Raw genomic sequence first — 27162 nt, forward strand, 5'->3', positions numbered from 1 at the left:
GGAATTCCATGGAAGAGATCCCGTCGGTTTACGCAACAAATAACATTCCTTTTCATTGAAAAAATAGGAGCTTTATTGCTGATAGAAAAAGTGGAAGACAAACTGTTATTTAGAAAGTGATTACTAGGCTTTCAATCTTATTGCCAATGCTATAATGAAATAAAACAACACTCAGTGGTCGTAACATTGTATAGACAGGACTGCATGTGAAAAGAATGAGTCTGAAATAACTTCTTATCTACACTCGTTAAAAAATAAAGGTTCCTCAGTGGCTAACATAAATGTAATCTTTCAACTGAATAAAAGGCTCTTTAGATTATTAAAATGTTTTTTTAAGAACTGTTTAAAGTTGCATCACAGTAAAAAAAAAAACCCACTTTTAGGGCCTTTCTTTTTAAAAGTGTAGTTTTTATACTGCATATTAACAATTCATCTCGGTTAACTCATTGTTTACAAATTCAAAATATTTGGTTTAACATTACAGAATATAGAACACAAACAAACTAAACTGCTATTATAAGTAAAAGGTTTCTGTACAGTAATTTGACCGTACTGCATATCACAAACACTGGACTTTCTAAATACATGTTCCTGGTTTTGTTGTGAACGAGTCACCGGTGAATATTATTCAACAGAACTGAAAAATGTCTAATATTTTTTGAGTACAAAGTGCTTTCTTTCTGCAGTTAATGTCACCAAAGTTGGTTGTTTGCTCATGGTGCTTCAGGAAGGGTGTAGTCCCCCATTATCAACTGCAAACGCCCACTGTTCACGATCTAATCTAGTCTGTCTGCTTCAGTTACCTTACACCAGGGATAGGCAACTTCGGTCCTGGAAGGCCACTGTCCTGCAGAGTTTAGCTTCAGCCCTGATAAAAACCTCACCTGCCTGTATCTATCTAATCCTGAAAACATTGATTGCCTTGTTCAGGTGTGTTTAATTAGGGTTGGAGCTAAACTCTGCAGGACAGTGGCCCTCCAGGACCGAAGTTGCCTATCCCTGCCTTACACTGTTCCACTCAGAAATGCCACAATAGGAGAGTCAAATGTGTTGCAAATGTCGACAATGAGAAATGGTCAACCATACAAGCATTCCCAGAATGCACCAGAAGAACTATCCAAATGCAAACACAGCATCTAAGGACATAAAGGTTTATGGATGGATGGATGGATTATCCTTCAAATAACTCAATGTCCTACACTAGTTTAATGTTTTACAGATCCAAAATAAACATATTACTATAACTTATACACAAAAACAGTAAAAAAGTGGTATTTACATTCATATATATATAATACGTGTACAATTTGACATATTTAGACTTGAGAAACCCAAAACAGAATGACATGTGAGCTGCAAATCAGGCACTTTCCACAAAGAGGGTAAAAAATAGGTTTGTTTGTTTATATTTACATCATTGTTTCAAATGTGTGATCAATTATGATAATCAAGCTCAGGGGGGTAAAACACCATTTGTTTTACATTTGTTTTACATTTATTTTATGTAAAGTTTGCAATTCTGTTACAAACATTTGGCGAAGTCTGAATACAGTCTGAATATACAAAAAAAAGTCAATACAACCTAGTATGTATAAATAAAATATCAAGGCATTCTCATCCCAAGGCGTCATATACGACACTTTTGCCAAAGAGTAGACATCCAACGCACATGGCACACTTTAAGGCCAATTTATACTTCTGCGTCGAGGGTACGCCGTAATGTACATTTTGCCATGCCGTTGTGAGCATTTATACTTCTGCGTTCAGGTCTTGGTTGCTCTGCAGTACTGCTCCGAAACGCAAGTTGGCGGCAGAGGGTTTTAATGTTCCACTGTGTTTAGATTCCTCGCAGCTAGGTTACTACAAGCAATAGCGACTGAAAGAGAGCTGATCATGTTTGAGTTGGAGCTTATTGAGGTGGAAAAACAGTTAATTTTAGTGAAATTACTAAAACTGACGTCGGAGGAGATGGTACGTGTGGAAATCATAGACAGTGGTGGAAATGCGTGCGAAGGTAAGTACGGAAATGTGTAGGAGGAAATGCGATGCTACCAAGCCGACCAATCATAGATCTTCCGGTCCGGGTCGTCGCGACATGTAGTTACATTTTTGAGGAGGTGCGCGTCAGGCGACGGCGAAGGGTACTCGGTATGGGATGCGTCTGTGCGTATGCTACGCCGTACTTACTGCGCGCACCCTACGCAGAAGTATAAATTGGCCTTTAGCGTCAAATGAGACGCTCCGGTTATGGTAGGTTTAGGTCTGGGGTAGGGTTAGGGTTAGACCACTAGGAGGCGCCTTCTGCCCCATATATATCTGCGTCTCATATTGGCGCTAAAGGGTGCCATGTGCATTGGATCTCTACGCATTGGCAAAAGTGTCGTATATGACGCCTTGGGATGAGAACGGGCTCAAAATACAGGGTATGTATGATTTAAGAGGTCATAGTACAGATTTTGGATGCTCTGAAAATGGCCTATTTTTCATGATATATGAAACTTATCTAATATTTCTCCCTTACAAAATTGCTGAAATTTAGCCTATAGTGAAGCCTATTTGTGGAAAGTGCCACTAATTACTGTATTAAAAATGGAAACTCTCCACTGGTATTTTAGTGGTACGTGATACACTGTACTCAAATATTTAATGAACAGCTGCCATAGTAATGCTATGATATTAGCTTATTTCTGATGGAATATGTTCTTTTTCTCCCGAAACATCCTAGTGTTTTCAAATGTCCTCCGACATCATGCGTCAAACAGAAGTCAGTAAGACCCTGAGGTAAGGTATCAGTATCCAGATTCGACATGTTGACTGGAGAATTGCCACTTGCTGGCAAAAATCTCGTTTTTGTATTCATTGGTGTGGATCCCGTGTTTCCCGAGCTCCGCGATCCTGCTGGAGCACATCGGGCTGTAGTCCATGCAAACCCCCGAGTCTGCGACCGCCATGTAGGTGTATCCAGGCCCTTTGGGGGGCCACGTGTGGTTGGGATACTCGAAGCTGGATTGCGAGGACAGTCTTCCCGAACCCGAGCTCTGCGGGAGCGAGCCGAGGTCAGACGACGAGGACGACGTTCCCTCGGTGGCAAAGAGCGTCTGAAGCGGTAACGTTTCCTCGAAGACATCGTCCACCGGCCGCTCGGCAACTTCTTCCACATGCTGCGAGTTCTGATTGAGAGCCACGTAGGTGTCATGTGACTGCAGTAACGTAGACTGGGAGAGAGATTCTGGGTTTTCTTGAAGCGCCCTCAGTTGCTCCATGAGCCAGTGAGCGTGAGGAGGTTCTCGCCACCCTCCCATTAATCCCGAATCCGTGCGCTCGCTCTCTTCTACCTCCTCCGCAGGTTTCCTCTCCTCTCTCAGGGACGTGCCCGAGCTGGTCAGAGAAACCTCGGACAAAACCTCCACGGGTGAGGGAAGCTCCTCCGCGAACACATGGACTGATCTTCCCCACGCGCTCCCATTATTTTGGCTCATCCACTCCTAAGGGAGCGAAGAAACAGGATAGTTAGTTACTAAACATCTAATACAAGTAATGATCTCTTTTTTTTAGGGATTTTGCAGTTCCAATCAGCTTTTTTTCTACCCATATACAGCTTTTGACAGGAGGAAAAATGCTGAAATTGGGCGAATTTCAATCGTAAGTGCTGCCCAACTCGCTCTGAAGAGCCCTTGCAGTCGGAACATTGGAGGGAACAGGGAATTTGGCGAAGGGGAAAATGAAAGACAATGTAATTTCTTAATTATCTTCACCTGGAATATTAACGTGACAATTCAGCACAGCATCCATTAGCTGTTAGCTTACAACAGGAATTTCTAATTATTGCTGTTAATATAATTGCGGCGAATAAATACTCATTTTTATGTTTCTAAATTAAGGCTATGTTTACACGGAAACGATTCTGAAGAGAAAACGCAAAAGTGGCATTGCGTTATTACTTTTTATTCTGCATTTAGATTAGCGTTTTGGGTGGGAAATCCGCGTGCATATGGTGACGAAAAAGAGTGTGAAATTCGATGTAGTATGCACTCCAGGTGGCTAGGTGGCAATGTGGAGCACTGCCATACAACAACAGCAAGTCCGCGCACCTGCGTACAACCTTCACTGTCAAGAAGACTTTCGTGTTTTTACCTTTTATACGGGAACGCGACGGTGGATCGTTTTTAAGATTTCCACCCTGGAGGGTGGTTTCACTTTTTTGCATTTTAAGCTCCAAAAACGGCGTCGCCGTGTAAACGAAAGGCACATCCGATAAAATATTTGTACGTTTTTACCCGCGAGCGTTCTCGTGTAAACAGGGCCTAAGGGATAATGTACATCCAGTCAGTCGTCATCTCAGAATAACCCCCCGACAGGGTCAACCTTAATGTGTTTATTCTGAGATAACAACTGGCTGGATGTACATCATTACACTTATTAGACGGCTACTTGCCACATAAGTAAATTAGACACGAAATATTGATCTGAGTTGAAATATTCGATCTTTAAACGTATACTTCAGCGGAGAGCCGTTGCAGCGCAGCAAGTTCAAACTAGACGGACGGTATACAGTCATGCTATTTATTACACGGCATTTCGCCACATAAATAATTATTGGGATACGAGATATTGATTTCAGATTAAACTGTTTTAAAATCGTACCTGTTTATATTTTATAATTCAACTGTGTACAAAACAGTTACAAAATGGCAGCAGCTGCGTTCGTATGAAACGAGAGAGAGCGATTCCAAGATACCGGATGGCATTATTAAATCACTACACAAAATATTAATTCGACTGAGTTTATATTTTATTAGGTCACCAAATGCAAAACTTCCACCAAGAAAAAACGTTCCTAGCAAGCGTATAGACGAATCCGACGAGCGTTCTGTGTAGGCTGCCATCTTGTGGCGACGCCATTACTGAGCTGTTACACAGGCATATAGACTTAGACATATGCACAGGTATGTAAACAAACCTCTGTGATAACGCGAACTCACCCTCGATGGCAGCTACAGCCAGGCAGAATGACTTGTTGGTTTGATCTGTGACTGCAGTGGCCTCCAGTCACAGATGAAGGTACAAACGAAACGATCTTACAGATTAACGTTATTTATGAAAATAGCTTGGCAAGCTAGCTAGGCTAACGTTTGCTAACGAGGAAACTATAAAAAGATCTGTCCATTTGGCAACAATAAATAAATAAATGAATGAAATCAAATAAACAAATTCATGTTTTTCATTTGTGTCCATTATTTATCTCATTTTCACATTGCAACAGGCAAGGGTAAGGTAACGTTACAGCTAGAAAGAATACATAATATCGACCAATTAGTGTTTTTAAACCATGGAAAGAGATCAATATAACAGCAGGAAAACAATTATGTCACATAACGTTACATTTAGCTCAGGAAAACCATTTAATGACCATAGCATGTTAATTAAATATAAAAAATAGCAAGAGAGGAGATTTTGCTGATCACTATATCACATATTTATTATATTTTTTTTACTCATGTCATTAAATAATTGTTATTATACGCGAATGTCCACGTCTTGTACTCGCCCAGGAAATCTGTAAACCGTACGGCACCAGACAGGGGCAGTCGACCCGGGGTATTCACAATGTTTTCTCTTCAAAATTTAAATTTTACTGCCACCATTGAAACAATTTATAACGGAAACTGTTTACCCACTCGACATTATACAAGGGGTAGCGTTGTAACGTTAGTGACAGTCGTAAATCGCGGGCTGTTTATTCCAGTGGACGCAAGTTGCAACTAAAACAATAGGAGGCAATGGCGCAACGCTACCCAGCAACAGCTCAGTAATGGCGCCCCGCTTACTTCCGGTAGTTTCGCCGGATTCGTCTATAGCGCTGCTGACTTCAGTGACCCGGATGAACCTGTGTTATCTGTGAATGGCGCAATTGACCAATCAGAATCAAGTATTCCACAGAGCCGTGTAAACAACTCAACACCAACTAACTTATGAAGCTGATTTAAGCTTAATATGAAATGTATGACATAAATGTGTGTTGACTGTTAACTCGAACTCTCTCTAGATTTAAAATGGACTCTCCACCCTGGTTCATATGACCATGAAAGATAAAACAGCTTCTTTAAAGTGACCGTTGTGTGTACCCTTCACTAACGAACTTGTGGAAGTTCCCTTTGTGAAGGGATTCAGGTGTTCACTTTCATTTTGAACATCCCTACAAATGGCGTCCCCTTCCTGAAGTGCCCTTCAATGGCCCATTGTCCTTCACTGACTTGACTAAAAATGGATAATAAACATTAATTTGTTGTATCGGTTAAACTTTTGACCAATTTAAAGCATCCTTGCTGAATAAAAGTATAAATTTCTTTCAAAACAAAGGGTGAATTCAGGTTGATTGGGACACTTTTTGCCATTGAAATAACTGGTAGAGGAATAAATGAAAAGTTTGGTTTAGGTTGATTGGGGCACTTTTTCCCAATCACAGTTTGGAAAACATTTATTTATTAAGTTACATGTTAAATTATACATGGTACCATGTAAGTGGTGCAGTTACATTCAACTGAAGACTTGCATGAATTACCTTGAAATCCCCTTTGTAGACTGTGAAGAGACCTGGAAACTTGTGCTCAGGCGTGGGGATGTCAGGCCACAGTTTCTTCAGAAGAAACCTGTAATGTGCACAGAATCGACTCTAGATTCACTTGTTCATAGTAGAAAGTGGAGTTTGCATTGTTACTGTGGACACTGAGATGATCATTACGATATCTATTACCTACACAAGCAACCATACTTGGTAACCATTACCATTTACTGTACTTCACTATATTGGGTAGAAAAATGTCCCCAGATGCTAATGTGAAATAACCGATTGTCAAAGGTTGTTCTGAAAAAAGTTAGATGTTTTCTTAGTGAATGACTGAAGTGATTATTTTATACATTATATAAAACATTAACATGATGTATGTTTTCATTAAAGGGTTAGTTTACCCAAAAATGAAAGTTATGCAATTAATGACTCGGCCTCTTGTCGTCCCAAGCCCGTAAGACCTCCGTTCATCTTCAGAACACAGTTTAAGATATTTTAGATTTAGGCCGAGAGCTTCATTGAAGATGTACGGTATACTGTCCTTATCCAGAAAGTAAATAAAGACATCATTAAAGTAGTCCATGTGACATCAGTGGGTTAGTTAGAATGATTTGAAGCATCGAAAATACATTTTGGTCCAAAAACGACTTTATTCAGCATTGTATTGTCTTCCAGTCCGTGTATTCAGGTTCAAATATGGCTGGGTAAAAAAATGCAATTCTTCCTTTGTGTGGAAATCCTTAGACATGTTTACGAAGATTGTTTTGTTTACAGCGTGCGTCTCCCTCAGACTGTAAAATGAAGCTCTTTCGCACCAGATACACGTCAGCACTGAACGCGGATTGACAACAGAACCAGAAGACAATCCAATGCTGAATAAAGTCATAGTTTTTGTTATTTTTGGACCAAAATGTATTTTTGATGCTTCAAAACAATGTAAGTAACCTACTGGTGTCACATGGACTACTTTGATGATGTCTTCATTTCCTTTCTGGACAAGGACAGTATACCGTACATACATGTTCAATGAAGCTCTCAGACTAAATCTAAAATATCTTTAACTGTGTTTCGAAGATGAACGGAGGTCTGACGGGTTTGAGGGCGAGTCATTAATTGCATAATTGTAATTTTTGGGTGAACTAACCCTTTAAGCGTGTATTTGTGAGAACTGACTTGTGGTTGGACAGAATCACAGTGAGAGACAGGAGGCAGAGGATCAATCCGATGGAAAGCACCAGTAACACGATCAGCGGATCCATGCCTGTTACAAGAAGAGAAACAAACGATGATTCCTCATTAATAAACCCTCACCGAGACACGTGCTGAGCAGTGGTCATGTGTAGATATCAAACATATCATCGTTTCTGTTACAAATATTAAAATCATCACAGAAATACTGGGATATAAGTTTATAGTTCGGATATAAACACTGATGTCTACTGTATGGAGATGTTTATACTATATAGCAAATCTATATACAATATATACAAATCAAAACTATATTACCCAGTTCTAATCTGCTAAATGCAACTATAAGACATGAAAATTATAAATATTAACATTGTAAATTTCTAAAGAGCTACAGTATATAAACTAAAATAACTTAAATATGAGATAAAAAAACAAGATTCTGACAATAAATCATAATTATGTGATTAAAAATGTGAAGTTATGAGATAAAAAAATGACTTTCCATGACTTTCTCACTTTTCGACTTTTTAGGTCATAATTTTGACTTTACATCTCATGATAATGACTTAGTATGGAATAAGTTTTACTTATGTAATTATGACTTCAAGTCTAAATTATGACATACAAAGTCATTTTTGTGTCATAATTATAACATGCAAAGTCATTTTTGTGTCATTAATCACGACAGCCAAAATTATTACACACTAAGTCATACTGTATTTCTTAACATAAAAAATACCATAATTTAGACTTTTTATGTCATTTGACTTTAAATCATAATTTAGACTTTTTGTCAATTCATAATTATGGTCATAATTGGTCATAATTATGACTTACTATGTAATCATTTTGGCTTATGTAATTATGACTATGTTAATTTGGATCTCATATTTATCTATGATGTAGAATGCCCAATTTCCTCCACTTTTAAGTCATAATTAATACATAGTATATCATAATTATGACTTATGCCATAATTTTGACCTTTACGAAATGCTAATTATGAGATTGTCCAAATTACGAGATAAAAAGTTAAAAATTATGACTTTATATTTCATTATTTAAACTTTTTGTCATAATTTTGATTGGAAGGCGAATCAGAATTTCGCCTTTTTGTCATGAGTTCGACTTTTTATCTCACAATTGTGAGACCGTCATTATTATGATGGAATGACGGAAATGGGCTTTCATATGTTTCACTTGTTGCTTGTACTTTGGAAAAGCATTCGGATCCACATACCGCTTGGTAGCGTGTCTGCAAACACAGGATCGGTCCAAGAACTCCAGTAGCTCTTGAAGGAGACGCCGTCGAGTTTGACACGGACCCACACCTTGTATCTGGTGCTGGACTGCAAGTCCCGCAAAACCAGCATGGTGCTCGCCTTCATCTCCTCCACCTTTAAAAGACAACTCGCAGCTGAGTTTCACCGAGAAACACAATGCTTCGGCTTATTCAAACTACACTAACGGCCTCATAAAGAACACACACCTTTCCCATGTGACTTCCCTCCACTGCGTATCTGACCTCGTATATCATACTGTCGTCCATGTGTTTGAGCGGAGGAGGCAGCCAGCTCACGTTCAACTGCCCTTCCTTCCCTGAGCTCGTGGCCGTCAGGTTTCTGGGAGGATCTACAAATACTGTGAAAGGAAAGCCATTGGAAAATGTCTTCAAGTTAGCATGAAATCAAATCTCATCTCTGCGTATTATGTGACCTCATGGTCTTTAATCAAAATAGCTTCCCCTCCCTCCAACATCTCGTCTCTGATGATGTGTTTGCTGGTGCGAGGGCGGGGCAACCTGTCACTCATACGAGATCCACCAATACAAACCACAACCATTCAATCAATTCCACATGGACAATATCAAGCCCCGGATTCAGCTTTTGCTTTCTTCAGTCGCCATTCATTGTTTACATGTACAGCTTTTGTTTCAATCTAACTGAATTCATTCTGATTGGTGAATCTGAATGTAGTGTTTACATGAGCGCTAAACAAGTGATCGGCTGATGTGCGTTTTAACCATAGACTGTAAAAAAAGATGAACGACGCCCCTTCGCTCTTTTCCATCAGAGTGAAGTGAAGCCGCCAGTATCTCGATATGACGCTGACATCTTGGACTTGAGTCTGCGCACTTGCGTGTTTCGGGACCAGTCATGCGCAGTCGTGAGCAGGAAGTAAAGCCGCGAAATCAAGGCCGCGCCCTCATTCTCGCTGAATCAAACGCAAGCACACGCCCCGCACTTTCATTAAGTGTCCTCTGTCTGCTTCGTTCTTCTCCAATGATGTCCGCTGATTGCAGAACCTCGTTAAAATTAGGTAAATACAACTACTAACCTCATAATCAACATTATTAAAAAAAGTCCGCTGGTGCTTCAGTGACTACCTCGCACAGAGAACATGTCAATCACAGCTGTCAATCATGATGTCAGAGCACCGTTATTTTATCATCACATAACTAACTAAAAACAAACTTATTTTAAAAAACGAACACTTGAAATGACATCAACGTGATAGAAACTACAGTAAATGACAGAAACTTTCTTTGGAAAAAGGATATGTGAAGTGTAATTTAATTGTTTAGTTGGTCTCGCGTCCCATTGAATAACATGGGGAGGCGGGGGTTATGAGCTATACTAGGTCCGGTCACAGGGGGGCGATCGAGACGTTTTGGCTTCACTTTTGAGGGCTTGTGCGGCACGCTTGGTTTTAACATTGGTAAGAAAATTCCCGCTCCTCCGTGAGAGATACGAGACCGGTGCGTCTCACAGGTGTCGCTAATCAGTAATCACGCCACCGGCCTCGCGCCGTTCTCCCGCGGCCCTCACTCGTCCGGCTCGCCACAGTACACATGATGAATGGCGACTGTAGAACTCAAAAGCCGAATAACGGACATTTTGGGCGATCTCGAAATCCCGGGCAGACTCATCACGGAGACTCACTAGACTTGTTGTTTAACCACTGCGCTCTGTTACCGGTGGGCGTGGCCTCCTAGGGCAGCGAAGCAAGTGCATTCTGGGAGTTGTTGTCTTTCATCCACATAAGCCAAAAATACATTTTCTGGCTTTTCTCAGTCTAGAAAGCTCCAAATTCAAAGATAATTTCACATTTCTTCTACATAAATGACCCATTTTAAACACATTCATCTTCCCAGAGGTGGAGTATCCCTTTAAACAAGTGGTAGGCTGTACCTGCATTCTGATCAGTATTTTCTTCAAGTATTACTTTTAATAGACTTACTGACGTTCTCCGCTCTGAGGCTGCGATTATAGAGAGTCCGGCCATCACGGATCACCTGCACGTCAAGAGCCGTGAAGAACAGGGTTTGGGGCAGTTTGCAGAAGAAGACGGTTTTGTTACTGGCCAGTAAAAAACGAGAGGAAACCACACAAGGCATCTTCTTCTCATTCCTGAAGACACATGAACAGATTGATTGATGTTTTAATGGGACCATTTAACTGAACTGCTATGATTCATAATATTATACAATGTCTTTCAAGACCAATATTTTAAAATGGGACCAAGTATGTGTTTTAAAAATTAAAATGCTAAATTAAAAAAAGAGAGAAAAAATTATTGATTAATAGCGTTGTTCCTTAAACAGTCACTTACTCGTATGAATACATGAAGGTATATTGATCATTCCTCGCTTCCTCCACTTCCCAGAAGCAAGTGAGATCCTTTTTTCCCTCCACAAAACATTTAAGATCCTCTGTGTCGTCTTGGAGTAACTGGGACACTGAACAATCATATTATATAAAGTATTATATATGAAAGCATTGTCAGCATTAATCAAAGACAATTGTAAACTGTTAGTTCATTTTGTAACAAGCACAAGTACAAGAAGCACAGGCGGAAACACAAACATTTATCTCTCTTTTTTGGACTAAGCATTTTATACATTTAAGAAGTTCAGTAAATAAAACTACATTATAAAATACATTATATAAGATGATTTTACATAATATATAATTAATGCATATTTCAAAGCTTTCTAAATTAAAAATAGAAAATTTATTTGTTGGTGCGTGCCGTGGTCAATTATTAATAATAGTTCATATTATCATGTTGAATTTTTGCTGGTTCATCTTTATTATAAATATATATATATATATATGAATGAACCAGCAAAAATATATATGAAAGCATTGTGAAATATATATAAAAGCATATATATATATTATTTTTTTTGTGGAAATTTTTTATCAGGATTCTTTGATGAATATAAAATTCAAATGAACAGCATAAAAAATTTTCAATATTTTTTAACATTAAAAATGCCTTTACTGTCACTTTCGATCAATTTAATGGGTCCTTTAAGAATTAAAGTTAATTTATTTCGTTTTTTAATGATATTTTTAATCTTTTGAATGGTAGCGAATGTTTATTGAGCATCAAATCATCATATACGAGTGATTTCTGAAGGATCATGTGACACTGAAGATGCAGAAAATTCAGCTTTGATCACAGGAATGAATAAAAAGTCATGTAATGCATGTAACTTCACGATGAAGAACATTAGTCAAACAATTATTTCTTACCTGTACTTTCAAAACTTTTTCCTCCTGTAGTGACAAAAGCAAGACAAAGCATGAAAACAACTTTCAATCCGTCGCTCCTCATTTTTCTCATCCATTTACATTACAAACGCATCACTGCTCCGTGTAAAGGTGTATCCTCCTTTCCAGGTGGGCTTTTTCGACCAAATTGTTTTGTGGACACCATGGACGGTTACGTGCATCTCATCTGATAACGCCGATAGTGTGTTCACAGAGTGTTTACGCTTTTACTATTTGTAGGCGGAGCATCAAAAAGAGTGTTGTTGTTGTTTACTGGGCGGAGCTTGACTGATGACATACCATGTTTGAAGAGCTCCATGTATATTCTCAAGAGACAACATACAGTAACACGCTCAAAAAGGATTGAGTAGGAAACAATAGGACTTTTTTACTCAAGGGGTTCTTGTGGCATTAAAGCATCAACATGTGCTCGGTCGCACGTTTTAAAGAGTGCAAACTGCACTGGTGTTGTTCTGTAGCAAATAACTGGCTCTTTTTATCACAGCCTGACACTCATGTTTTTTTATGCTCAACCTGCGTTATCAGCACAGCGCTGAGCTTCTCTTACGCACCGATAAGCACAAGTATTACGAGTCGACCCAGTCTGCCTGCAGCTCACTGTCCATTATCACTATGACAGGACTGTGCCGTTATTTCAACCCAGGACACATTGTTGAGATGGGAAATGTGACAGGCGATTAGGCCCACAGGTGGTTTTAATCATGCCAAGGCTTTGTCTGTTTAGTAAAGAATGAATTGCATGCACATTAAACAGATGTTGGTCCTCTTATGCATGCAAAATCATTCGTAAAATGCATAAATGGTCTTCAGATTGTTTCATTGTCTTATTCATTTTTTATGTATACTGTAAGGTGACACTCAGGTCAACGGTGCATGTATTTCCTCTGGCTCTGGAGGTGGTGGGTTAGTAGTGTGTAACAGGAAAATGAGTGTTCAGGAAGCCCCTTTGTGGTTGTTTTCTGGGTACGTAGATAAAAGCAGAAACACGGGTATAAAGTCATAAATTACAGATCCAGCTCAACCAACTGCGCAAAATTACTTTTCTTTTTGTGCAAAAGAAACTAAAGCGAGTTCCTCAAGTCCATTTGTGTTTTTACACGTTTTGTATTGCAACACAACCGCCATATAGTTTTCATCAAAGGAAAATCCCTGGAAAAACAGGTTAAAATTGTGGTGAACTTCAAAGGTGCTATTCAACAAAGAGACAAACATTTCCATAGACTTGCATTGAAGTAGCAACCACCCAGCAATGCCCTAGTAACCAACTAGAAACCCCTAGCAACCACCCAGCAATCCTCAAGTCAAAACAAAGCATTCCTGGGGCTCAAACATTAGAGAATGACTAGAATGTTCATTGATTATAGTTGCATATTTCTATATTTCCTGTTGCCATTTCTATTAGTTTTTTATGTCTATATCATTTCTATTAAGTTTGAGTTGATTTAGTTTTATCCCTTGAACTAAAATAGTTCTAGAGCTATAGAAATGGTGAAATAAAATAAGTCTACATGGTACATTTTATTAATTATCGTTACCTAAAAGTACTAAAAATATTAGGAACTTTTGTTGATTGAAAAAACTGAAGTAAAACAAAATATAAAATTAAAACTTAATTTAAATGAAAATTCAAATGGTGCCTCAGCACTAAGCTTAACTAATAAATAAAAACTTAAGCTTTAATAAATATATGGTAAATAAATAAATATAATAAATATCAAACTTAATTTAAATGGGCTATATATGTACGAATTTTCATCTAATAATCGCTTTTTTTACTGCCAATGTGTAACGTTACACAGCTGGAAACGAAACTTTTGTTTTTTTGGAAATCAAAAGGATATGACGTTACGCGCTCCCGAGAGCATATTTTAATGCCAAAATAGCCATTCGGTATTGTAATGTCAATGTGTCATGGATGGGGTTTATTTAAACTATAATCTCAGATCTAGTCTTCAGTCTCAATTTATACAATCAAACAATCGCATCCGTATAAATTTAATTACCTCATCATCTGTCCTGTCGACATGTTGACGACGAATTGCTTTCTTAACGGCTACTTTCTCCCGCTGTCATTTTTGTTGCTTATTTTGTGAGAGGAAATTGGGCGCTGCATATTACATTACAAATGAACGTCGTGGTGTTCGTTAAAAGTAAATCCCTGCAAAACTTGTTATTTCTACTAAAAGCCAAGAACAAATGCTTCGGGGTGACGTGCAAGAGTGCGGGCACGAGCGATAAGTTCTAGCTGCAGTTCACTTAAAGGCCACATTTGTCGCTATAACAAGGGTTTCTAAATACTACATAGTGGGAAAAAACGAATAAAATGACAAAAGCATGTAACGACATTACTAAAAATGTAACTAAAAGTAACGTGAACATTTAAAATTACTTATATTTTAATTAGCCTGATAGTTGATGATTTAACCCTGGGTCAACTCAATGATTCCAATGCAATTGAAATGTACAACTTGAATACCATTCAGAACCCACTCTCTTAAAAATAAAGGTTCTTTATTGGCATTGCTGGTTCCATGAAGAACTTTTAACATCTGTGGAATATTTCCATTCCACAAAAGGTTCTAGTGGAAAACTTTTCTTCATACTAAGAAAAACATTGTTCTTTTAAGAACCCCTCACTATCGCTTCGAAAACGTATAACACCAATAAAGAAAGAGAAATAGAAACAAAAGTGTTCTTTTAGAAACAAAAGGAAGACGCTAAAGAAAAGCGACAGGGATGAACCCAATGAACTTAGTCTTACAGGTCACAGGGTATTTTGATAATGCATGGGAGGGTTGAAGAGTTTTATGAAGACATGTAACAAACCTGGCACAGGTTTACAGAACATTCACATGGCTTGCTATTATCTGACTGGACGAGAACGCGGGAAAAAGCTTCAGTACAAAACACGAGGCCATATCTCTCTACACTGGACATAACGGATAGCCAGGAGAGTGTGCAACAACAGAGATATAGAGAAGACTGTTTTGGATGGCCAACACTCGTTTCTGTTGTGTCCACTGCACTGCTGAGATCAGGCTATTCGGGTGAATCCCATCAAGAGCATGACGCATTTGACTCCAAAATCAAAAGAAATGAAACCAGGCCTATTTTGGGATCTTTAAAGATTTTTTGGGAACACTTTACAATAATGTTTCATTTGTTAACTATATTAGATAACATGAACTAAGAATGAACAATACTTGTACAGTATTTATTCACTCATTTGTTCACTCATAAAGCGTCACTGATTTCTTGCATTGAATGCACTACTTTTATGTAAGAATGGATTGATGTAATATTTACACTTCTTATGAATGACGCCAATTTTAGTTAGACATTTATTAAGTTCAGCAAGTATAACGAGAATTACAAATACAGCATACTGGTCATTTTGGGTTATAGATAGTTTATTTGCTATCTTATAATTTAAGAAAATGCTCATTACAAAAAAAATAACTTGTAAAACAGTAAAACATTAATATTTCTGGGTGTGAAAGGCTTGTTTTTGCCACGAAATAAAAAAAGAAATATGCTAATTGTGACTTTATTTCTCGCAATTGCTAGTTTATATTTCTCAGAACTGATGGATTAAGTTATAGAAAGTCAGATTTGCGAGATATAAAATTGCTTTTCAGACTTTTTGAGAAATAGTCACTTATTGCAAGTTCATAACTCGCATTTTCGAGTCTCTCACAATAAAAGGAAAAAGGTCAGAATTTATATAGACAAAAAGTCGCAATTACCTTTACAAAAAAAAGTGTTTTATTCCGTGGCAAAAAAAAAAGCTACCGTAAGTTTCAAAAATCAGCTCACGATTGCACATATCAGAAAGACATGAGTGCATTTATCTCGATAATGGTGCCGAATGAGCTGTTTAAAGCAGATGGACACCTAGATAGACAATACAAGAGTTGTGGACGTCACAGGCCAGGTTCTGTATCTGACGAGAAAGCAAACGTGCTAAAACCACAAAGAGCCATGGAAACGTGGGCTTTTTGAGGGAGAGACAGAGAAAAGATGGCGAACAGGGTGAAGAGCGTGAGGAATGGGTGTGGATGAACCTCTGACGGCTTGCAGTATCTCCAGTTGTCTCTGCGTGTGCATGCGTGAACACGTACATCACTCAGATACCAATCCACACCATCCTATCTCGACTTCCACGTCAACAAACAACACTGAGCGTGTTTAGCAGATGCTGTTTGGGTTAAAAATAAGGAAAGCAAAGATCATCCCAAGCAGTGGTGAATAGTGGAGTGAAGTTCTCGACGTGACGGAGACAGTTTGTTTTAGCAGGCGCAGCCGGCGTGTCCCTCGGACGACGTGTCCTGCTGACTGGAGTCTTTATGGTTGGACACCGGTCCGTCTCCGTCCAGACTTTCAGTCATCTTGTCACATATCACGTCCACCAGACACTCGAAAACGTGCTTCACGTTGATGTTGTCTTTGGCGCTGGCCTCGAAAAATTGGAAACCTGCAGAGACAAGTTAAAATGACTAAACATAAGTGAAGAATGTGGTAGGAGAGGATAATTGTTATGACATGTTCTCATATTTTCTAAAATGCAATAATTATTAAATATTTTCACAAACGTTTTATTTAAAAAATGTATTTATATATATATATATAATTTCTATTATTAATAGTTAATTAATATTACATTTTATTTATAAATTGTCCCAGCACATTATTGAAATGACAGAGGGATAATTAATAAATAAAATGGGAAAAATGTATAAATAAATGGAAAGTTCTTTTTTTCTGCATTGAATCAAATAAATACACTCAAAAAAAATTATATGCTGGCTTTTATTAACTTTTTTATGTCAACAGGTTCCACCTAATTCGTTCATGAAACATCAACATCATGGAAGTCATTTTAAGCGACCCAATTAAGCTCTGAGCATAGATGAACACTGAAACAGTGTTAAAGTTGATGAGATAATTAAGTGAATAATTGAGTGATGTTTAGCATCATTGAAGGTAACAAGCAAAATCACTGAAGGAGAAAACCAGAATGTTTGAGTCACCATTATGGTGATCAGTGTTGGGCTATTGACCCTCACATCATTAAATTTATATTTTATTTGACTGCTGTAAATGAGTTATATCAGCCAGATGAACAAATAGAAAAGATAATCTGATGGTGTTATTGGTTATGTTGTAACATAATCGTTATTTCACAATCATTTGACTTGAATCACTGAACACATATAGAACCTAATTTTAATTTATGGAATATAGCAGCACTGTCATTGTAGCACATGCAATTTTTTTACTCCATGATGCTGAAGTTACATGAACAAATTATGTTTGTTTAACATAACCCAGTTGAAACCTGTTGACAAAGTTAATTTATGAAACCTGTTAACATAAAAAAGTTAATTAAAGCCAACATATAATCTTTTAAACGTTCACTGGTAACAGTCAACGATTCTACTACTAACAGATATAGGGACACTACATTTTATTCAAGCTCAAATCAAATGTGCTTCCTCTCACCGAGTTCATGAGCCAGTCTCTGACTGTCCTCTGTTGGAATGAGTCTGTCATCTTCCAGGTCACACTTGTTGCCCACCAGTATCACCTGAGCGTTATCCCACGAGTATGTCTTAATCTGTGTGGCCCTAAGAGCAAAGGTTACATTAACGACAAGATTAAACTTTCTCAATACACATAGATGCATGGGTGTATGTCACTGACCAGTCCTGAACGGCGTTGAAGGAGTCCAGGTTTGTGATGTCGTACATGAGCAGGAAGCCCATGGCTCCTCTGTAATACGCTGTAGTGATGGTTCTGTAGCGCTCCTGTCCGGCTGTGTCCTAAACAACATAATCATTACAATTATCAGAATTATACACATCCTGGGATGTGAGGCTGATGATGTGATAGATAAATGGTATTTACAGTGTTATTACCCTTGATGACCAATAGATGGCAAACAAGAGTTATTTTTCTGGTGTCGTTTGGAGAGCCTGTGTTTTATGATCATCCATTTTTACAAAATGGATCGATCAGACAGATATATACAGACAGACACAGATAAAAAAAAATAAATGAATCAAAAATCCATCCATGTTTAGGACTATTGGCCTGGGTTGCCACAGCTGCTATGCGTCATCCCTTAGAAACCTGTTATTTTCACTGATCTCTTATTTTTGTATAAATTATAATGTTTTGTTAACCTGCAATAAAAAAAAATAAACCTGGTATTGACCAAAGAAAATTTGCATGAAGAGCCTTGGATCATCAGAGAGGGAGGAGAGAACGGGTTGCCTGGGCAGCCACTGGGTCACACAGGTTTACACGTGACCCATTAATGACAGACAGCAGAGATGGGCTCCAATGAGCAGTCAGGACAACAAAAGCTGTAAGACTGGTCAGAATGCAGAGTGGTGAAATAACCAAAAACACCTGTGCCCTAATGAATATTGATTCAATGCAAGCAATTAATTATTACTACATAAAAGCCGTACATGTATAAAGGCCAAGACACAAGAAACAAATGCACTGATTTTCTATCATGCTAACTGTATGATGTATGAATCATGAGCATGAATCATGGTGCAAACGATCGTTCCACACACACACTTGTGAGGTTAAGTGTCCCACCGCTCAATCAATGTCCTCTTTTAGAATTTGCACACATTTACCAGCCCAGATTTTTAACAACAGGCCTATTTCCTTTTCTAAATTATGCATAAGAAACTGAAAAAACGCATTGCAAAATAATCGTTCGAGTGCATCTGCAGAGCTCTTTCTTCCAAACTCAAACTCGCGGTCTCATTCCAGTCCAGTCATGGATGACAGATGCAGAGGTTTTGCATGGCCAGGAGGAGCTTTTATCAGAAACTAACACACACAAGCCTTTTCTAGTTCTGGATCAGAGCCACAGCACACATTAAGGCTAAATGCACTGCTGTGTGCGCAGCCATCCATTTCACATTCATCCCTTAAGAAAAGCTACTCCCATTTTTAGATTATATTCAGAATACTACTTTTACTATTTCTGCAATGTATAGTAAGAACATGTTTTGTATGCATAAAATACCTTGATGAACTATAGTATACAGCGGACAGAGTATACTGTATGAGATCATGTATCCCACAATGCACTGCACTCGAGTTGACCTTCATGTCAAGACAGATTAACGACAGATGTGATAGCTAAGTGATAAGCTGCATGATCAAACTGCCAAAAGTTGTGTTTTCACATAGAATTGGATTAAAATTCAAATTATACATTTGTGAGATTATAACTGGATGACATTTACTCAATTAAACATGCATGAGTCATGTGATAGACATGTAGACTACTTAAGTATGCAGGAAGTTGTATGTACTTTGTCACATGTAATATACTAGACTTTACTAAAGGATACTACAGTTTGTACATTTTTATTGATTAATAATTTTGTATACAGTAGTTTCACATACTAGTATTTAAAGTGTTTTTTTCAGATGTTACCTTTCATGATGAGTCTAAACGATGTTTGTGAATGTAAACGGTCTGTACGTTTTTAATGATCAAATATGGTAATGGACGTTTTGTTTTCGGGGCCGTCAGACCAATCGGAGCAGAGTAGACCAATCACAAGAGACCTGACCATCTGACCAATCAGAGCAGAGTAGACCAATCACAAGAGACGGGGCCATCTGACCAATCAGAGCAGAGTAGACCAATAGTAGTAGTAGTAAAATCTTTATTTGTCCCTTTACAGGGCAATTTAAGTAGCTGCCTTCAACCTCACAAAAAAAGCAAAACATCAGACATTACACACACCAGAAAAAAAACAAAAAAAAAATGAAAAAAAAAAACACACAAAATCACAACAGACTGGATCATCTGACCAATCAGAGCAGAGTAGACCAATCACAACAGACTGGGTCATCAGACCAATCAGAGCAGAGTAGACTAATCACAACAGACTGGGTCATCAGACCAATCGGAGCAGAGTAGACCAATCACAACAGACTGGGTCATCAGACCAATCAGAGCAGAGTAGACCAATCACAACAGACTGGATCATCTGACCAATCAGAGCAGAGTAGACCAATCACAACAAACTGGGTCATCAGACCAATCAGAGCAGAGTAGACCAATCACAACAGACTGGGTCATCAGACCAATCGGAGCAGAGTAGACCAATCATAAGAGACCTGACCATCTGACCAATCAGAGCAGAGTAGACCAACCACAAGAGACGGGGCCATCTGACCAATCAGAGCAGAGTAGACCAATCACAACAGACTGGATCATCTGACCAATCAGAGCAGAGTATACCAATCACAACAGACTGGGTCATCTGACCAATCAGAGCAGAGTAGACCAATCACAACAGACTGGTTCATCTGACCAATCAGAAAGGAGTAGACCAATCACAATAGACTGGTTCATCAGACCAATCAGAGCAGAGTAGACCAATCACAACAGACTGGGTCATCAGACCAATCGGAGCAGAGTAGACCAATCACAAGAGACCTGACCATCTGACCAATCAGAGCAGAGTAGACCAACCACAAGAGACGGGGCCATCTGACCAATCAGAGCAGAGTAGACCAATCACAACAGACTGGATCATCTGACCAATCAGAGCAGAGTAGACCAATCACAACAGACTGGCTATCTGACCAATCAGAGCAGAGTAGACCAATCACAACAGACTAAGTCATCTGACCAATCAGAGCAGAGTAGACCAATCACAACAGACTGGTTCATCTGACCAATCAGAAAGGAGTAGACCAATCACAACAGACTGGTTCATCTGACCAATCAGAAAGGAGTAGACCAATCACAATAGACTGGTTCATCTGACCAATCAGAGCAGAGTAGACCAATCACAACAGACTGGTTCATCTGACCAATCAGAGCAGAGTAGACCAATCACAACATAATATAAGAAAATTAAAGTGTTTTTTGGTTTAGGGTGCATGTAAACCTATTATAAAAGACCTCCAAAACAAAAATAAAATAGCATAATAGGGCACTTTATTGTGCAGGTAACAGCACACTAGTGCTCCATCTAATCCACGATTTGGAAATCATTGCAACATTTCTGCTGTGGAGGAATTTACCGACTTCCCTCCCACTCTAAGTACCGTACCAGCAAGCAACTGACATTACAGCACATCTACACACCCATCTGTGGCTGATAATTATGGCTTTCTGAGATGCCTTCTTTAATAACACCAGTAAGCTGACCTTCATTCCCCAAGGCTAAATCTCAAAGCTCACATGCAAACAAAGCACAACACATTCAGACAGAGGAAACATTCTCGAAAGTCCCTGTTAGTCATTTTACAGCATAATATCCTATAAGTCGTTCTGCATCTGCAAAATTGCTGTAGTTAATACCACAAACATGCTGAATCTGAATCTTAACGCTGGTTTATACATGCATGCATGATATGTAATATTCCAGTATCCAATATCTTAACCATGGTTTTCCTAGTTTGAAGAACATTTTAATTTAAAACCTCTCGTTTAATGGAAAGATTCCATGGACGTTGAAGGTTCTTCATAGAACCATCGATGCCAATAAAGAACCTTTACGACTATTGCAGTCACTTGTGATTAGGATTTTAAGAGCAATTTACAGAAATTGGACTTGGTTCATTTAATAAACAGATTTCATTCCTTTCCACAATCCATCAGCGAACTTGACCTTTAAATATAGTTTGAAGAGAATTTCTCCAATTACTGATCAGGTGATAATCAAACTTACCCAGATTTGTAGTTTGATCCTCTTGTTGTTGCGAAAAACGGTTTTCACCTTAAAGTCGATCCCCACCGTGCTGACGAAGGCTGAAGTGAAGGAATCGTCCGCGTACCGAAACAAGAAGCTGGTTTTACCCACGCTGCTGTTGCCGATGATGAGGAGCTTGAACATGTAGTCGAAGTTTTGGTCAGCTGCGTCTTTCTGGGACGGCTGGAGGTGTGAGTTTGCCACTGATGCCATCTGAAAGAGAGCTTTCAAATATCAATACAAGATTTGAGAAATTTTTCTTATTTTAATGACCTCATATTTCATTTAGATGTTGCAAATACATAAAGATTGATCCAAAGCGTGCCTCATTTTAAGTCGACAAAAATCTAAATCGACCCCATTTAAATTTCTAAACACATGCAAGAACAACAAAATACAGTCCAATATGGTTTTTTATCAAACTGTCTCAATGTTTCTAGGTTGACTTCAAATAATAAATGACACATTCATGTGTGAAAACGAATGTCTGTTCACCCTCAGAGCACAGCCTTCAGAACCAGCCATCTCCGCCGACAGGAGAGCCCAAACTAACAAGCAAACCCTTGGGAATGGAAACACAACCCCTCCAACCCTTCTGCTGATCAATCAGACCCTCACGGGCCCGTCTCCATCGCGACGGGCCCCCAAACAAAGCATGCAAACCCATTAACAGGCGCTCCAGAGGTGGAGATGCTACAACAAAGAGACGACTGCCCACAGCAGCCTTTTGTCTCAAGGACACAAGAGCACTTGTTAGCTAGGATCTTTTTGAGCTCATTTGCAGTAGTAATTTAGAGCGCCACGTTTGTTGGAGGGGCTGAAGGACTGATATTCATGCTCATTCAACTGCTCTGGTGGTGAGTAGGGTTGCAAAATCGTTGGGCAAGAGAATAAGAAACACTCGAGAGGTTTTGAAACATCTTCCTATTTTGAAAGGAAGTGCAGACAGAGCGTTAAATGAATAGTGCTTGTATTCAGCAAAGATACATTGTATTGGTCAAATGTGACAGTAAATATGAAGCAGCACAACTGTTTTTAACATTGATGAGAATCAGAAATGTTTATTGAGCATCAAATCATCATATTAGAATGATTTCTGAAGGATCATGTGACACTGAAGACTGGAGTAATGATGCTAAAAATTCAGCTTTCATCACAGGAATACATTACATTTTAAAATATATTCAAACCAAAACTGTTAATTTATATTGTAATAATATTTCACAGATGTACTGATTTTTATTTTTTTTTTATCAAATAAATGCAGCCTTGGTGAACATAAGAGACTTCTTTCTAAATATATATATATATATATATATATATATATTAGGGCTGGGCAGCGATTAATCGCGATTAATCGCATCCAAAATAAAAGTTTGTGTTTACATAATATATGTGTGCATCGTGTGTTTAATTATTTTGTATATATAAATACACACACATGCATGTATATATTTTAGAAAAATGTGTTCTTAATATATCAAATATTTTATTTACATAATATTAATTATGTATAAATATGAAGAGTTCAGATGCAAAAGCCTCTAAGTGCCATTTGAAATTTTCTTCTACAATGATCATTTTTATCAAGCTTGTATATTTAAGTTCAGTAATTTCACTTAAACGGCAATGATAATTACCTATTAATTGTTATTTAAGTGAAATTACTGAACTTAAATATACAAGTTTGATAAAAATCATCATTAAAGAAGAAAATTTCAAATAGCATTTAGAGGCTTTTGCATCTGAACTCTTCATATATATAAAGTATATATATGCAAATATTTCTTAAATATATACATGCATGTGTGTGTATTATTATATATGTATATATATAGGACAGTAAAATAGAATTGTAGTGGAGACAGGGGCTGATGAAGTTAAACAAAGGCAAAAAAAAAAAAAATCATAATATGTAGCCTGTACGACTACAGTATTACAAGTCTTTCTGAAACCAACAATGACTTAAAAAAAACACAATCATTTAAAATAACATCTTTCGATTCACAATTACATGCATTTATATTATTAATCATTAAAACGACAATGAATAGAAAAGTATGCATGTAATGATTCATTACATACTTTTCTATTCAATGTCGTTTTAACTTGCTGTATGCCTTATTGTTCGAATGAACACTAAAGTTGAGTAAAACTTAGCAAAGGATCTTAAGCTCAAAAAAAACCCTTGTCACATGCTGAGCATGTGCACTGGCTACACCAAACCTTCCAATATTAAAACTGAAGCTAAAGACAAAGTCATTAAAAGGATTTCTTTATAATAATGAGACACTGGTGACCCAAATCCCCATTGATCTGCTTAGGTTTTATTACAAATGTGCATCTGTATGAATCCATAAAACAGATCTGATAAGGCGAGCATATGCTCGGCATTCATTTTACAGCTCAATTTAATAGTTTTATACCAAATGGCACAAAGCACAGCTCTCGGTCCATTAGTAAGAACACTGAATCCAATCCCAATTGTCCCATTAAGACAAATCAATAATGTTTATGATATGGACTCCCCTTCCCCCAATTAACATTACGTTTAAAGACCTACTACAACACGAAATATGGCATCACCTTCAACCATGTAATCCTTATTGAGGAAAATTGCACCGATTTGCCCGGTTAGTACCCGGTTGTGTCTACTTTGACGTTAAAGTTTCAGTATGATGTTCTGTTAAACTATGCATAAACTATGAATACATTATGCATGATGATATGCGCAAAGATACCAGAAAGGGACGTGATGTAACCATCCATAAAATAGGTCTAAATGGAACAAATGTCAAATGCATCTTCCCAGAAGTTCATTCGCCAACAAAGGAAAAAATATGGTATTTTGAGTAAAATACCAGTTTCACCTTTCTGCTTTAAACCTTACGGGAATGTCTTGCCTCGATGTGTTTTACTACATGTGAATTGTACAGCATTAAATTAACACAACTCCATTTCAATGATCAGATCTCTCTGCAAAAGCTCAGAGACCTGCACCTCAGCTGGCTTGAATGCCCTACGGCCGGCTGATGGAGCGGTGATCTGGAGCATCTGAGATTCACCAGAGGGCTGAGTGTGTTTGGAGGGCCAGGGTCTCTGGTTACCATGGTGCTGCTGATCTGCTATTGATCGTCTGGCAGATGTCCACAGCGCTCCAGAATAATGGAATTAAACAGGACACAATTTGCTTTCAAGCATTGCAGACAATCACAACTACATTTCATAAAATACATAAGCTAATATCTAATGAACTAAATAATGTGTTGTTGATCCATGCAATGCAGGAGGTTTACGATACAACAATAACATAAATACATTAATTGATTAAATGAATTAAAAAGGAATGGGTATAATATAAATCCTTCAACATAATAAAATCAACTTTCTTTTCAGCTTGTCTTGGCATCACGTGACACTTTGATATACGGTACCGTGGTATTTTAAAGTACCTCGAAGTAACGTTAATTGTACCACGGTAAATGGATACTCTTTTTTAAAAGTGTTTTTGTTCTGCTGGACTGAATTCAAATCTTCACTCTCTGACGCTCTAAACTATTTCAAAGACCAACAATGACATCACCGTGTCATAATGAACAAAATGTAAACATTTCACATCCTGCACGAACATGACCCAAAGTTCACGAAGCTGCTGTCGTTTTCCCATCCGGAGAAAGAAACGTTTATGAGGGTCAAAAAATAACTTTCAAACGCAAAGTGTATTGAATTGAGTTCCTACCTTCAGACGGGTAGTCGGTGCTTTATCTCGTGCTCCGGTAAAGCCACCGGGACTTCCTCGCGTGGAAAAGCGTAACAAACTCTGTTGTCTGTGTGTGATTGTGCTTGTGTGTGTGCGTGTGACGGAGCTCCCGGATCTGAAGTGTGTAGTGTACACAGCAGCTTCCAGCTCTGTCCTGAACAGCAGCACCTCAGCTCTTTTTCTTACTCTTACACACTCTTTGTATGTATCAAATAACCTACTCTATATAGGAAATCTATCTATCTATCTATCTATCTATCTATCTATCTATCTATCTATCTATCTATCTATCTATTATCTTTTAATTTTCGATTCGATTTCAGTTCACGTAGGAATATAAAAAGTAAAGTAGGAATTAAATGAAAATAAAAAAGTCGATAGATAAATAGTTAGACAATCAGTAGGCTAATTCTTTTTATTTAATAAATAATCTTTCACTCAATTGCAGAGTGTAAAAACACTTCATTTCCCAGGATGCAGTTAGGCTACTTCCTGTAGGTTGTAGAAAATTAATATCAAATTCTAACTCATGAAACGCAAATCTAGTTTAATTGATATCACCTCGACACTAATTAAGTCATAATTATTGTTTATTTCACCTAAATTATTAGCATTGATGTTTGCAAGTGTGCTTTGTCAGTTCTAACTAGTGTGTACGCGTCAGAAAGTCACATTTGTAGTATTTTATTTTATTTAATAACTCAACGAGCTGAACATGTACAGCAGTTAACTGAATAGATGTCAATTTCTATCAGTTTGCTTTCTAAATAATTAAAAAAAAAACACATACCATTGAATTAAAAGTAAAAATATGATTAATAATAAACAGTTTTAAAAACTAAAGAATCAACACATCTTCACAGCAAAGGCTTGAATATGCCAAATCCACAAATACATTAGCATGTATTGATCTTCAACAACTCTTTTCCATGTCCTCCGCCATACCAGGAAATTTACTTTGCTGTTCAAACAATAAATTCACAAAGATGTTCAAAGGTTCATTTACTGTACATTCATTTTTCACTAGAGTTTAATTGCCATATTAGTGTCTCGTTCAAATAAAGCCAATAATATAAACAGCATTTTATGATTGTCAATCCAGATGTTGGTCCACTTATTTCCACAAACAGCCCTCTAGTGGGAAAATACAAGTATTGTTCACATTATGAAGCACAAAGGCAAAAACAGATATGAATTATTACATACTTAACCAAAACACATTCTTTAAGCAATCATAAACAGGTATATTATCAATAATGTAGATATAGAAATAGATATTCTGTTTATTATAAACAAAAGATTCAGTGCAATTACCCA

At 37.8% G+C, this 27162-nt stretch overlaps 2 protein-coding genes across 4 annotated transcripts; both read right to left on the bottom strand.

Moving 5' to 3' along the window:
• Positions 1 to 49: 49 nt before the first annotated feature.
• Positions 50 to 12693, bottom strand: epor (erythropoietin receptor). The gene is made up of 8 exons (XM_039662746.2): positions 12301 to 12693; positions 11372 to 11498; positions 11000 to 11169; positions 9249 to 9400; positions 9000 to 9156; positions 7742 to 7829; positions 6563 to 6650; positions 50 to 3485 (listed from the first exon to the last, which is right to left on the bottom strand). The coding sequence occupies exons 1-8, from the start codon at positions 12389 to 12391 to the stop codon at positions 2790 to 2792; spliced, it is 1569 nt and encodes a 522-aa protein (XP_039518680.2). The 5' UTR covers positions 12392 to 12693; the 3' UTR covers positions 50 to 2789.
• A 2140-nt stretch (positions 12694 to 14833) lies between these two features.
• On the bottom strand, positions 14834 to 26021 carry rab3db (RAB3D, member RAS oncogene family, b). Of its 3 annotated transcripts, none has more exons than XM_089128260.1 (5): positions 25825 to 26021; positions 22065 to 22309; positions 18043 to 18161; positions 17842 to 17966; positions 14834 to 16813 (listed from the first exon to the last, which is right to left on the bottom strand). In XM_089128260.1, exons 2-5 carry the CDS (start codon positions 22296 to 22298, stop codon positions 16629 to 16631), a joined length of 663 nt encoding a protein of 220 aa, XP_088984386.1. In that variant the 5' UTR covers positions 22299 to 22309; positions 25825 to 26021; the 3' UTR covers positions 14834 to 16628. The 3 variants fall into 3 exon arrangements, with proteins under 3 accessions (XP_088984386.1, XP_039518729.1, XP_039518728.1); XM_039662795.2 differs by having other exon boundaries at positions 22065 to 22298; positions 25825 to 26019; XM_039662794.2 differs by lacking the exon at positions 25825 to 26021 and adding an exon at positions 22581 to 22683 and having other exon boundaries at positions 22065 to 22298.
• Between the last annotated feature and the right edge of the window lie 1141 nt (positions 26022 to 27162).

Source organism: Pimephales promelas, chromosome 3, assembly GCF_988280905.1.
Source record: "Pimephales promelas chromosome 3, fPimPro1.hap1.1, whole genome shotgun sequence".
Taxonomy (NCBI): domain Eukaryota; kingdom Metazoa; phylum Chordata; class Actinopteri; order Cypriniformes; family Leuciscidae; genus Pimephales; species Pimephales promelas.

What these genes read in the sequence shown, in the direction of transcription:
- epor (XM_039662746.2), bottom strand. Translation starts at nt 12,391, where the DNA reads ATGAGAAAAATGAGGAGCGACGGATTGAAAGTTGTTTTCATGCTTTGT. An exon ending in AAAAAGTTTTGAAAGTACAG is followed by an intron (nt 11,499 to 12,300) that starts GTAAGAAATAAT and finishes ATGATTGTTCAG; the next exon opens with TGTCCCAGTTACTCCAAGAC. An exon ending in ACCTTCATGTATTCATACGA is followed by an intron (nt 11,170 to 11,371) that starts GTAAGTGACTGT and finishes ATGTGTCTTCAG; the next exon opens with GAATGAGAAGAAGATGCCTT.
- rab3db (XM_039662794.2), bottom strand. Translation starts at nt 22,610, where the DNA reads ATGGCTGGTTCTGAAGGCTGTGCTCTGAGG. An exon ending in GGATCAAACTACAAATCTGG is followed by an intron (nt 18,162 to 22,064) that starts GTAAGTTTGATT and finishes TATGTTGTTTAG; the next exon opens with GACACAGCCGGACAGGAGCG. An exon ending in TTCAACGCCGTTCAGGACTG is followed by an intron (nt 17,967 to 18,042) that starts GTCAGTGACATA and finishes CTTTGCTCTTAG; the next exon opens with GGCCACACAGATTAAGACAT.